At 60.0% G+C, this 12,961-nt stretch overlaps 1 protein-coding gene across 1 annotated transcript in view; it reads left to right on the plus strand.

Moving 5' to 3' along the window:
• The window catches only part of ABHD17A (abhydrolase domain containing 17A), a 4,466-nt gene extending 1,970 nt beyond the window's left edge, over positions 1 to 2,496 (plus strand). The window contains exons 3-4 of the mRNA XM_006897932.1: positions 1,787 to 1,966; positions 2,271 to 2,496. Of these exons, the coding sequence (XP_006897994.1) occupies positions 1,787 to 1,966; positions 2,271 to 2,496 (406 nt within the window). The remainder of the gene's footprint in view (positions 1 to 1,786; positions 1,967 to 2,270) is intronic.
• The last annotated feature ends 10,465 nt before the right edge of the window (positions 2,497 to 12,961 follow it).

The raw sequence follows: 12,961 nt of genomic DNA on the forward strand, positions 1-12,961 counted from the left end.
GGCCTCAGGCAGGACTCACGCAGGGCTGCTGTCCTTGGACCAGGGCACACCCAGGCCTTAGGCGGGGCTGCTGTCACTGGACAAGGGCACCCAGGCCTCAGGCAGGGCTCACAGGGGGTTCCTGTCACTGGGGCAGGGCACCCAGGCCTTGGGCGGGGCTCACGCGGGGCTCCTGTCCCTGAAGCAGGGGATCCAGGCCTCAGGTGGGGCTGCTGTCCCTGGACCAGGAGACCCTCAGGTGGAGTTCACGCAGGGCTGCTATCCCTGGGAAAGGGCGTGTCTGAGCCTGGAATGCCTGGGTGGGACAGGAAGATGTCCCTGGTGTCCTCATGTGGGGACAGGAATGTGGAGCCTGGGGCGAGGTCAGATACTCTGGCCCTCCTAGGCAGAGGCTCAGTGTCCAATCAGAGAAAGGATCACAAAGTGGTAGGAAGGCGGTGTGGCCACCCAGGGAGGGGGAGAGGGGCAGGGTGGTTCCCAGGGTAAGGGGTAAGACGGGGTCAGAGAGCGCTAGGAAGGGCTGTTCCCTGGGACAGGTGGGGCTGGAGAGCAGCGCATGGTGTCCAGAAGTGGAGAGGTAACAGCCTCAGTGGAGCACAGCGTTGTAGGGGAGCGGTAGGAAGGGTATGGGGGAGCAGAGTGGGGCTGGAGGCCAGCTGGGACGTACACAGAACTGTGGGGAACAGTGGAAGGAGTATTGGGGTACAGGATGGGACCAGAGGACAGCTGGACAGTGCCCAGGGCTGTGGAGAGTGCTGTCCACCAGCACAGGCAGGCAGTGGCTGTGGTGGTCAGTGAGGGAAGCCAGCACTGCCCTTCCAGGAGGTTTAACCCCAGCTCACAGCCTCCTGCTGGCTCCAGTTCCATCCCTGATGCCTTCAAGGCCCCTGCTGCTCTGACCACCCTGCCTGTGGTCATTCTGAGCCCTTGACTGATTGGCTAAGCTCCTCTCACACCCGGCTGGTTAGTCCCCAGGACAGTGGGAAGTCCCCCTGCCCCTAGCTGTTCCTGCAGGGACTAGGTGCAGAGCTGCCCCAGAGAGGCGCTTGTCCAGCTGCCATGGTGATGCCTGGGGGCTGGGAGGGCCTCCCCTGGTGCACCCAGCCCTGGAGACAAGCTCTCAGAGGTGTGGGTCTGTGAGCGACCAGTCCCTGCCACAGTGCCGCCTTCCAGGTGTCCCTCAGCCTCCTCCAGTCCCTGGGGTAGGCACTCTGGCTGAGCCTGCTCCTGCGGGGTGAATAGTGGGGCTTCCCATACCCACCTCTGCACCAGGTGTGGATTCAGAGAGGTGATCCCTCAGGTCCAGCAGTCATTGAGGGGGGTGTACTCGCAAGTTAGGGAGCTCATCAGCCCCTGCCCTTTTGACAGTAGGGATGTCCAGGTGGCCGTGGTGGTGGGAGGACACGGACCATGTGGTGTCAGAGCCAGGTTGCCCTGCAGGGCCCTGCTCACCCAGGAGGATGGACAGCTGGGTAGAGCTGGCCGCTATGGTATCAGGTCCTGCCCGGCAAGTCCCAGGCCCGGGCGGGAGGCTCCAGAGCTTGACGTGGCAGGATGGTGGGCAGGGGCAGCACGTGTCCACCACACGGGGCAGGGGCTCCGAGCTGGGGCCCAGCCCTGCAGGTCCCTGTGCAGGACGGCAGGACATGGCTGCCTGGATGTCAGCAGTGGGTTCTGGAGCCCGGGTGTGACCAGACAGCACGTGGCTGTGGAGAGCGAGGGCAGAAAGGTCCCCCAGGGCTGCCCTGGAGGGGTGGCCGCGCTGACTGGCCTGCCCTGCTGCCAGGTACGGCATCAGCCCGGACAGCATCATCCTGTACGGACAGAGCATCGGCACGGTGCCCACGGTGGACCTGGCCTCGCGCTATGAGTGCGCCGCCGTAGTGCTGCACTCCCCGCTCACCTCGGGCATGCGCGTCGCCTTCCCCGACACCAAGAAGACCTACTGCTTTGACGCCTTCCCCAAGTGAGCAAGGGGCTGCGGGTGGGGGGCAGCGCGAGGGAGGATGAGAGGGAGGGAGGGAAAGTACAGGACGGGGCCTGGGGACATGGAGGGGGCGGGGCCTGGGGGCAGGGCAAGCCTCAGGACAGGCCACGGGGAGGAGGGCGGGACGGGGCACTGGGCAGGTGGGGGTGCGTGTGGGGAGGAGGACGGGCTGCAGGATGGGAGTGGGGGGCTGGGCGTGCAGGTGTGGCCGACCTGGGGAGGGGACCGGGCCACAGGACAGGAAGCGGGGGTGGGAGGGGCCTGATGCGCTCCCGCCCCGCAGCATCGAGAAGGTGTCCAAGATCACATCACCGGTGCTCATCATCCACGGCACCGAGGACGAGGTGATCGACTTCTCGCACGGGCTGGCCCTCTACGAGCGCTGCCCCAAGGCCGTGGAGCCCCTGTGGGTGGAGGGTGCCGGCCACAACGACATCGAGCTCTACAGCCAGTACCTGGAGCGCCTGCGGCACTTCATCTCCCAGGAGCTGCCCAGCCAGCGCACCTAGCCCTGCCGCGGCCGCCCTGGCCGGCCTGGACCTCAGCAATAAGGGCCTCGCCCGGCCCGCCCCGGGGGCTGCATGAGAACCCCTGGCGGCCCCGCCCTGCCCGGCCGCAGGGGCCCGATGATGGACAAGTGCTGGAGCTCTGTCCTCTTTCCTTTTGGAAGCAAACACCTGAAAAAAAAATTAAAGATTTAAAATTTTGGGGCTCCTCTTGCTTCCGTGGTTCTCACATGCCCTCCCTTCCGGACTGACAGATGTAAAGCCCAGTAGCTTAGCGTGGGGGTGCAGAGGGGGTGCAGGCGCTGATGGAACCTCAGAACCGAGCCAGCGGGGCCGCTGCAAACAGGAAACGAGGGCTGCCAGGCCTCGAGGTCTCCTGGGGGGTGGGGAGGAAGGAGCGACGCCCACGGGGTCCTGAGCCTCAGCCCGCCCTTCGCGCGCGGCGGCCCGCTCCAGGACCAGTCTCTCCTCCAGAAGAGCTGTCGACTCGAACCTGCAGCCTTCCGTCCACGAAGGCATAGGGTCGCCCGTGAAGACGGCGAGCGTGCCAGCTGGGAGGCGCGGTCCCTTTAAGGGGGCGGTGCTTCCACCGGGGGGGCGGAGACGGCGGCGGGCTGTCGTCACTTGCCGAGCCCGCGGCCGGAAGCGGAAGTGGCGGCGCGCCCTGGAGGCAGCGGCCGGGCCCGAAGGCGTGTCACCCGCGCGCGGGGGCGGAGAGGCGTGCCCGGGCCTGCTGTAGCCTCGCCGTGTGCCCGCGGGCCGAGCTCGGGCGCATCGGGGGTCCCCGCGCCCCTCGTCCCGCCTGGAAGGCCGGGGTCCTCGCGCCCCTCGTCCCGCCTGGAAGGCCGGGGTCCCCGCGCCCCTCGTCCCGCCTGGAAGGCCGGGGTCCCCGCGCCCCTCGTCCCGCCTGGAAGGCCGGGGTCCTCGCGCCCCTCGTCCCGTCTGGAAGGCCGGGGTCCCCGCGCCCCTCGTCCCGCCTGGAAGGCCCTGTTCCCTGGCACGCGGGCCGCAGCCGCCCGTGGGTCCCAGCGCCAGCTTGGGTTTGGGTTTGTCCCTGGGGGCCGAGGGACTTGGTGCTTGGAGTGCTCGGAGCGGCTCTCCGGGCCCCGGGAGCGGAGGGTGCAGCCCCGGGACACGGCCCTCCGCCGGCCACGCCCGGTTCCGGGCCTCGGGGCCCAGCCGGCCCGCTGCGTCCCCGCCCGGCCCACTAACAGGCCAGCGCCGGTGAGTACACGCCTCCCGGCCTGGGCAGCGGCGACGCGGCCCGAGCACCGCGTCCGGGCCAATCGGGTGTCAGGCCATGGAGCGGCGAGTGTGGGCGCGAGGGGCTGCTGACCGGGGCGGGGACGGCGCCGGAGGCCAGGCGCTGGGCTGCAGACCCTCGGGGTGCCGAGGCCGCGGCCACCAGCGGGGCTGGCGGTTCCTTAGGGGGAAAGGACCTCGTGTGTTTTGGCAGAGCTCGTGGGCGCTCCGTTCAGCAGCACGTGGCGTCCCAGCCCGTCTCCTCTGGGTCACCTGCCACCTCTTACACTCCCTCCTGTCTTCAGCCTCTGCCGAGCAACTCACTCGTGACAGAGTGTTAACATCTCTTGATACTTTCAGGGTAACCAGTGTAAAACCGAACAAGAATTTGTATCAGATACAATAAAAAATTCAGTGTGTGATGCCCTTCCTTCACCCCCTTCCCGGGGACCAGATCAGCCACTTCTTCTGTGTCCCCACTGAATGTCCATCTGCACACAAAAAGGGCCACAGAAGGGCATCATATTGCACAGGGCTACACGTTTATTTTCAATGCATGTAACATGTTCCAATAAACAGACATACCTCATCATTTCAACTTATATTTAGTGCTGTAGTTACTCCTGGTGTCTACCAGGTGCCCTGCTGGGCTGTGAAGTGCAAGGTCGGTGGTTGGTCTTTCCCCGCTCCTGAGGGGGAATGAGGCAGCCCTCCCCAGTTAGAATGTACAATCTCCACCTGACTAAAGGTGTGGGGGCCACACTGCAGTCCATCCAGCGGCTCCTGGGGACCAAGATGTGCAGTCTTCTCCCGTGGAATTTACTGCCTCTGAAAACCCACTGGGGGTCAGCTTTGGGTGGTTACCACTCGGCAGCACATCCTGAGCCCTGGCGGCCTAGTCTGTAGGGCGTTGCACTGCTGACCCAGAGGCCCAGCCCCTCTGATGGTCTGAATCTATCAACTGCACAGCAGGACATTGACACCATTCACATGTCCCTCAGGTCCCCTGTCCCCAACCCCAGTGCAATGGACAGCCTCAGAAAGCCACTAGAGGCTCACCTGGTAGTGTCAGGCGTATTAAAAAGAATAATCAGGGTGAACAGTCCTCGGACGACAGAGTCCTCCCATGAAGGTTCCCAGAGCTGACAGTAGTGGACTTGGGTTTGAGAAACCAGATAGAGGTCACGTGAGTTGGCAATGACTGGACAACTAATAACTGTCACAGTATTTTCCCCATTGGTAGTTAGATTCTTTGTGCTGTAGAGTGAACTGCCACTCCCAGCTACGCAGCGAAGAACACATGTGCACTTTACCTGATCCTGCCATCTCCAGTGCGCAGGCTGTCAGCTGGTACTCTCCTCACCAAACCCAGCGAGCAGGCCGTCCATCATCACAGGCATTGAGTCTGTCCATCCTCACCATGTCCAGCATGCAGACCGTCCAGCCTGTACCCTCACCATGTCCAGCGTGCAAGCCATCCAGCCTGTACTCTCACCATGTCCAGCGTGCAGGCCGTCCAGCCTGTGTACCCTCCTCACCAAAGTGCAGTGAGCAGGCCGCCTGTCGTCACAGGCACTGAGTCCATCCACCCTGCACCCTCATGTCCAGCATGCAGGCATCATGACAGCCACTGTGTCCGTCTTCTCAAAAAAAAAAAAAACCAAGAGAAAACCCGACCTCTCTCTCTATGACCCTTTCCAGGATGCTGTCCTTTCCCAGGAACTCACCCCTCCTGGTGACATGCCTAAGTTACATGAGGTCAAGTTCTCACCGGCCTGGCCTCCGAGGAGCCCCGGACTCCACGGCTGTTCAGTACTTTGCACAATTCACGCCATCAGTTCTGTCATCCTGATGCATGTCCAACTTCTCCACAGCTCTATTTTCTACAGATGACGAAACAGCTTAGACCAATGGTGGGGCTATTCCTTGGGAAAGGGTGTCACGCTTGGAAGGGTGGAAGGTCAGCTGAAGAGAGGAAGACTCCAGTCAAGATGGATTGATACTGTGACTGCGGCATCGGGCTTGGTGTGTCCGAGATGGTGAGGACGGCACAGGACAGGGCTCAGATCTGTTCATGAAGTTGCTATGAGTCGATGGTGCCGAACATTCCTGCTCATAGCAACTCCGCAAGACAAAGAAGCGCATTAATGAGGGGTTGTTTTTCCTGCCTTCCTCGCCCTCCGGCCCAGGCCTCCCTTAATAAGGACTGAGCTGCAGACCTTCTGGTGGGTTCAAACTACTGACCTGTCAGTGGGCAGGAGTGTGTGCAAACCACTGCTCCTCTGACCCTAGTTAAAGGCCCTCTCAGCAGAGGAGGGGCTAGTGACCCCTACAATTGCCAAAACTTGATCTTGCAGCTGACTTTGCATTTCGTAAGAGGTATAATCAGGTGAGCTTTGGTGGCCTAGTGGCAAGAAGCTACACTGCAATCCCTGAGGTGTGCAGTTCAAATCCACTAGATGCTTTGCTGGATAAGGAGGAACAATCTCCTGTACCAGTCAGATATTATTTGATGTTACACACACACAACAAATAATAATAATAATAGAGGTATAATTAGATGCCTTCCTGGTTTTGTCAGATTAAAGTAGATCTGTCTCTCGCTGCCAATGATTCTGAAACTGGGAATTTTGTGTTCATTACAAACCTAAGAGCCGTGTACCTGTCACATCCTTTGCCTGGCTTTCTGCTGGGTGTATGATGGTTTTTTGTTTTTTTTTTTTTTAAATTTTTTATTTTTTGTGTGCGTGTACCGTCAAATCAGATCTGACTGGTACAGGAGGAGATTACCCCTCCTTCCCCGGCAGAGCATCTGGTGGATTCGAACCACGCACCTCTGGGATTGTAGTTGTAGCTTCTTGCCACTAGGCCACCAGAGCTCCCCTGATGTTGTTTTCTGAGAGCACTTTACATATTAAAGAACCAGCCCTTTGGTTGGTAAAAGCGTGTCTCCCGGGCTGTCAATCATCTTTGCGAAGTTGATTTTTCCAGTCAGTTAAGTGGACATAACATTTATGCTGCCTCCAGTTCGCGTCACGCTCGGAGGTCTTTACTGCCCAAGTTATACAACGTTCCGCATTTTCTCCTAGAAATGCAGTAGGGTTTTCTTGAGTTTAAATTACTTGGGTTCTGACACGTACCTTAGTTACCAAAACCAAGATTTCCCAGATCCTTCACCAAACCCCACATCCTAAGGCACCACCCCTCCTCCACGGGGACTTCCACCCGCTGAATCTGCATCTGTTTCTAGACTCTGGTTGGGTACAGGAAGTGTGAGCCTACCATCCAAAAGGTGGGCAGTTCAAATCCCCACCCAGCAGTGTGGACTGTCTCAGAATCCCGGATGGAGGTCTGCGAGCTGGAACTGACCACTGCAGTGGGTGTGGAGTTTTCTAGGCTCCGTTACCCACCTGCCAGAATCAGACCATCTGCATTGTTTAAGGTCCAGAGATTCACCCCCACCCTGCATCTCGTCTCACCCCAGAAGTCTGGGGGACCGGAAGCCACTGGACTCCGTCTTCTTCCAGGCCTTCAGTGTTGTGTCTTTGGTGTGATTGTGGTGCTTTTTTTGTTACACATTTTAGTGGAAGCGTTTTGTTTCCTTCTCCAGCAGGTTCCGGCTTTTGCAGGTCTTACTGCGGACAGTGGATCCATGTGGTGGGGGGTCTTCCTCTCCACGGCTGACCCTCGACCCTGACACACTGACTGTCGCAGTGGGTGGGCGTGTGAGGACGGCTCACGGCAGGGCAGGGTTCTGTCCATGGCGGCTGTCCGTGGTGGCGCTGGGAGTCGAACTTGACAGCACCCAACAATGGTGAGCTTGCCAGGTGCTCCCCTTGGCCCCACCTTCCTCAGAGGTATTTGATGTTACAGCACCTCAGAGGAAGGGCCATGAAGATCCTTCAAGGACCTGCCCCCTCTCCTGGACATTCCCAGAGGTGCTTCCAGGGTGGTCTGAGGCCATGCACCCAGAGGCCTCATTTCTCCTGTGTGCCTGCCCATTTCAGAGGGGTAAACTGAGGTCTCTCAGGTTGACCCTGTCTGAGGGACCTGCCTCTCATGCAGTCCAGCCTGATTCCAGCACTTCTGGGGTGCCCTGTTCCAGGATGCCCTGCCCCACATCCCGGCCCAGGCCTCACCCAAGGAAGAAAGGCCGGGTTCCCCGTCTCTGTTTTGTGACTGCTCCAGACATTTGTTCTTGCTCTGGTCCAGTGGCCAGTGCCAGAATCCCTCTGACCAACCCTGGAGATGCAGGGGACAGAGACTGCTGGGGTGGCAGGACCCCAGTGTGCACGCAGCCTGCTCCCTGCTGCCCGAGCCCTGCTGGCTGACCACCCCTGACAGATCCCACCAGAGGTTTCTCAAGGGTGGAGGGCTCCTGTTAGTCAGAGATCAGCCTCCTGCTCTGTGCCAGCCACCCCAGGGGTCGCTGGCAGCATCTGACTCGAGGGATGTGCCCGTGAAGGCAGCATTGCGCTGGGCAGCAAGGAATGTGGATTCCATCCCAGTGGACCGTTGCTGATGAAGGCCAAGGTAGAAGGTGGTGTTGGGGTCCAGGAATTCAGTGTAACAGGAATAGCAATCTTACTTTGTTTTTCCTTCCTTTTCTAGAAATACATGGACCGAACTAATCTCATAATTGAAGGCAGTATATCCTAGTAGGGGGTCTCTGGTGGCTTAGTGGTAAGGGATTGTGCTGCAAACACAGAGGTGCGCAGTTCGAATACACCAGCTGTTTCACGGGGGAAAGATGGGCAGTCTCTTCCAGTGCCGTGTACTGCCCCTGAAAACCTACTGGAGAGTCAGCTACGGGGTGGTTCCAACTCAGGAGTACAACACGTATACACAGAATGTACCCCAGGCCCCAGCACACAACAGGAGCCACTGGGAACTGTGATATGTGGGCATCTGATGGTGTCCACTCTCGAAAGAGCAGGTCCTGTGGCCCACAGCCCCCCTTGGCGCCACAACTCCTGACCCTGCCCCAGTTCCTCCTCCCAGGCACCCTGTCCACTGAGGCCACTGCCCAGCATACAGGTGACCCCAGCCAGAATGTGGATGGTTCTGGGTTAAAATAACCTCAAGACTCACATCTGTCCTTACCGGCCAGGGACCTGTGTGCACTCAGACCCAGGGTCACCTTTCTCCTGTGCCCACTTGGAGCGCACATATGGAGGGACGTGTCCACACAGTAGTTTACTATGACCTGAGTAAGGCAACACGGTGGCGGGAGAGGGTGTGCTCCTGGGGTCGTGTCTTAGAACCTCCGCACGCTCCTGACCCAAGCTGGAGGAGGGAAAGACCCACAAAGGTTTAGTCATCTTATTTTTGTTGTTGTTGTGGACCCTCGCGTCGGATCCGACTGGCACAGGAGACTGTCCGTCCTTCTCCAGCGGAGCATCTGCTGGATTTGAACTGTGCACTTTTGGGATTGTAGTGTAGTTTCTTGCCATGGCCACCAGAGCTCCCTTATTCATCTTTTTAGCCAAAGCAGAACAGTGAGAAGAGTCCAAGAGGTGACCCCAGGGCTAGGCTCCTCAGTGTCCTGCAGCTTTGCAACTGGACTGTTAATGGAGCCTGGGAACAGTTCCCTGCTGACAAGCCCTTGGCCAGGAGCCTCGGTCTCTCGTATTGCGTTAGAGGTGTAGAGGGTGAACCACTGTCTCTGACCTGAGACCAGGGAAGACTCCAGACTGGTTGGTGCCTGGCTTATCATTTCTGAATGTCTTTTCAAAGATTCTATGAACAGTCCTGATCAAAAGTGGTGCAGTGCAGAACAGGATGTAAAGTTATCATGGAACACAGAATTTCTGGAGCCATGAAGACTAGAGAAACCCCCAGAAACTATTAAAATGGAGAACCTTTAAAATTGAGGCCAAAAATACCCCCTGGAGTCATCTAAAAGCCACACAAGAGTGTACCGGGTGAGGAGTCCCTCCTGAGTCCTGTGTCTGCCTTAATGGCCTCGACAGATCAGAATGACAGCAGCGAGCAGTGAGGCTGGACAAGACACCTGGTGGGCAGCAACTTTAGTGGACAGGAAGGACCTTCCAGTGCCACCAAACGGTCCTCGGGAAAGCGCTAAACGTCTGCTTTGTGTGTCCTCAACAGGCTTAGGGAGGAACCAGGAGAAAGGAAGCATCACACCCCAAAGGTTCTGCACCCCCAAGGTGGAACCTGGCACTCCGCCACATGGACTCTCAGGAGCCCCAAATGCATGCCCCCAGGTGCCAGTAGGTGACAGCACTGTGAACAGGCATAGCCACACCCCATCTCCACAGCCTGGCCTGGCCTTGGTCCCAGCTCTCTCATCCCCTGGGCACTGCAAGTCAACAGACTGAAGGCAGACGTGGTGGGGAGGGGAGAGTGAAGGGACTGGTCCTCCAAAGGGCTCAGCCTCCAGACTCATTCTCCAGGAGGGGCCGCTCCTGACGGGATAGGCAGGGCTGGGGTGCTGCGTTTAAGGCCAGGGCAGAGGCTGGGGTGAGGGCATACCCTCAGACGGCAGGCCTGGGGGAAGGATGTCGCATCCCAGCTGGTCAGTGTCTCCACTGTGTGTGGCTACCTCCAAGCCCCCAAATGGTTTCCAGAAGTGCATACACGTACACAGAATGGAATGCCCTAGTCACATCCTCTCGGGATAATGACACACTGACACGTCGGGTCTACTAGTGATCAGAGCTTATGGGGGTCACTATGAGCCTGGGGGACCCCTCATCACACAGGGTCATTATGTGCTTGGGACATTCCCCTCTGTCACGTGGGGTCACTACGAGCCTGGCAGAGGTCCTCTATGTCACTGGGGATACTGCAAGCTTGGAGGGCCCCTCTGTCACATGGGGTCGCGCTGTGAGATTGGAGGGTCTCCTTACGTTTGTGACTTGAAATCAATTCAATGACAACAAAAAACAAGGTACCTGTTTACCCTGAAAAGTGAAAAAACATACACAAAAAGTACATGCAGGATTGTGTTTTTGTTTTTTTTTTAAAAGAAGATGAATAGCACAGAAACAAACACAAAAGCTCACATCACAGGGACATGCCGACCGTGGCCACTCCGCCAGGCTGTGCTCAGAGCACACCTCCCATCTGCTGCCGTCGCGGGGGCCGAAGGGGAAGCCACTGGGATGGACGAAGGCCTGGGAGACCCGAGGGGGCACTTCTGCTCTGTCCTCCAAGTTCACCATGCATCCTTCCTCTGAGGACGCCAGGCTTGATCTGGTTTGGTACCCTACTTCAAGCTGGGTTGGGGACCGGCCTGTGGGACTGACAGGCTCTAACCCCCATGGCACAGACGCTGGTCTTTCCCTGAACCCATGGACACTGCCAGGGACAGTGTACAGACGATGGGTGCTCAGGGACCCACTGCAACCTGTCAGGAATCAGGTTCCAGTGGCCTCCATTCGCCGGGGGCTGCCGGAGCCCTCCATCTGAATAGCGGGGCCAAGGACACAGCCAAGCCCACAGGCACAGCCTAGCAGGAGGCCGGGCGCCCAGGCGGGCACCCGGGGCTAGGGCTCCCAAGCCCTCATCCCTGATGGCCTGTGGTCTTTAGAGTGCCCCCTTATAAGGACCCCTGCCTGCAGAGTGGCTAGCATGCCCACGGGGGGAGGCTGCAGGCTCAAACCCCGTTAGGTTCTCAGGAAGCATGTGGCCAGCGAGGTGGGCAGCCCTGCCTTGCCAGGACCCTAACCCCCACCCTGGCGGTAGGATTAAGACACCTCATTTGTGTTGAGCTCTGAGGTCCTCCTCAATGTTCTAGAGCCTTCTCTGGGATGGAGGGGGTGTCTGCCCACCGACGGGATGTGTCCACTCCTTGTGTGACCCCACCAGGGCAGCACGGGGACAGCTTGTCCAGCCAGCGAGCCCCAGCACTGTGGCCCTGTCCTGTCCTTGCACTGTCTGGGGTCTGGTGAACCCCAGAGCTCCGTTGGGCGCGTGTGTGGGAAGACGAGAAGCCCACGGTCTTCTTTAACCCGGGTCGTGGGAACTGGAGAGGGGCAGCCATCCTTCGCGGGGAGGATGTCAGTGGCCCCTCCTCGAGGGCTGCAGCGACAGGAATGACCTGGCCGGAGGGTCACCCTCTTAGAGGCGCAGTCAGCAGGAATGCTTGGCCAAGTGAACCGAGGTAGGCCTGGGTTCGGCCTGCACAGCGCGCCCCTCAAGGTATGCTGCCTTTGGGGTTCACCTTACCTAGTACAGTCACACTGGGGCTCCTGCCTGACCCAGGGGACAGTGGCCACACTGCAGGAAGCCCCTGAGCCAAGCTAGGGTTACAGGTAAGGAGGGACGGGCCAGGGTCAAGGTCACACGAAATGCCTATACCCAGTCGAGGGCGAGTTGCAAAACTGGGCGGAGGTGACCAACCGAGAGGCCAGAGCAGCTCGCCCCCTGGAGGCCGCTTCGGCCACTGCACTGCTGGGTCAGGGAAGGGCGGGGACGCGGTCACCGCGGAGGGGCCGCCTCACCGCTCCTACTTCCGCGGCCTAGCGCCCAGGGGCTGGGGGATCACCTCTGCGCCCGGTGTCCTCGCCGCTTTTAAACGATTCTGCCTGGGCGCCCCCAGCGTCTTCACGTGAGATGAGTCACTGGCCTCAGTTTCCCCAAGAAGCCAGGCTCAGGCCAGGCCGCAGAGGGCCCAGTGCCCGCGGCCCGGAAGCGGCAGGGTCGGCGGTGCGCGCACGGGAGGCTCTCCCCACCGCTCCCCACTCCGATCCCCGGCCGTCCTGGGAGCACCCCAGCCTTCCATGGCCCTGCTTAGGCGCAAACGACTAACCCTGGAAAGCTGGCTCCCGGCACGGGCGCCGAACGAAGTGCCTCCAGTTCAGCCGGACTCAGACGCGGGGTGCCAGGGCATCAGCCAAGGAGGCCCGGGGGCTTTCGGAAGCAGCGTGGGGCACCCCTAGAGAGAGCAGGGGAAACCTCCGGCACGTTCTAGGCAGCATCCCAGCACCGGTCAGCGCGGAGGGGGAAGGGTCGCGCACGTGGCCGGGGGGCGGGGTTGGCCGCTCCCGCACCCCCACTTCGACCACGTGGGAAAAGCAGCCCTCCCCGCCCCCAGCGCAGGCGGGAGCGCGCCAAGAGCGCGCGCTCGGCAGGCGGGAGTGGATAGTCCTGGGAGGGGGCGGGCTCCGTCGGCCGCGCGCCTCGGCGTGGGGAGGGCGCGCCCTCGAGCAGGGGGTGCGCAGGGAAGGAGGCGGGGCTCGCCCGCAGGCCCGAGGGGTGC

This window comes from Elephantulus edwardii, unplaced genomic scaffold (genome assembly GCF_000299155.1).
Source record: "Elephantulus edwardii isolate Elephantulus edwardi_28Jun2011 unplaced genomic scaffold, EleEdw1.0 scaffold00217, whole genome shotgun sequence".
Taxonomy (NCBI): domain Eukaryota; kingdom Metazoa; phylum Chordata; class Mammalia; order Macroscelidea; family Macroscelididae; genus Elephantulus; species Elephantulus edwardii.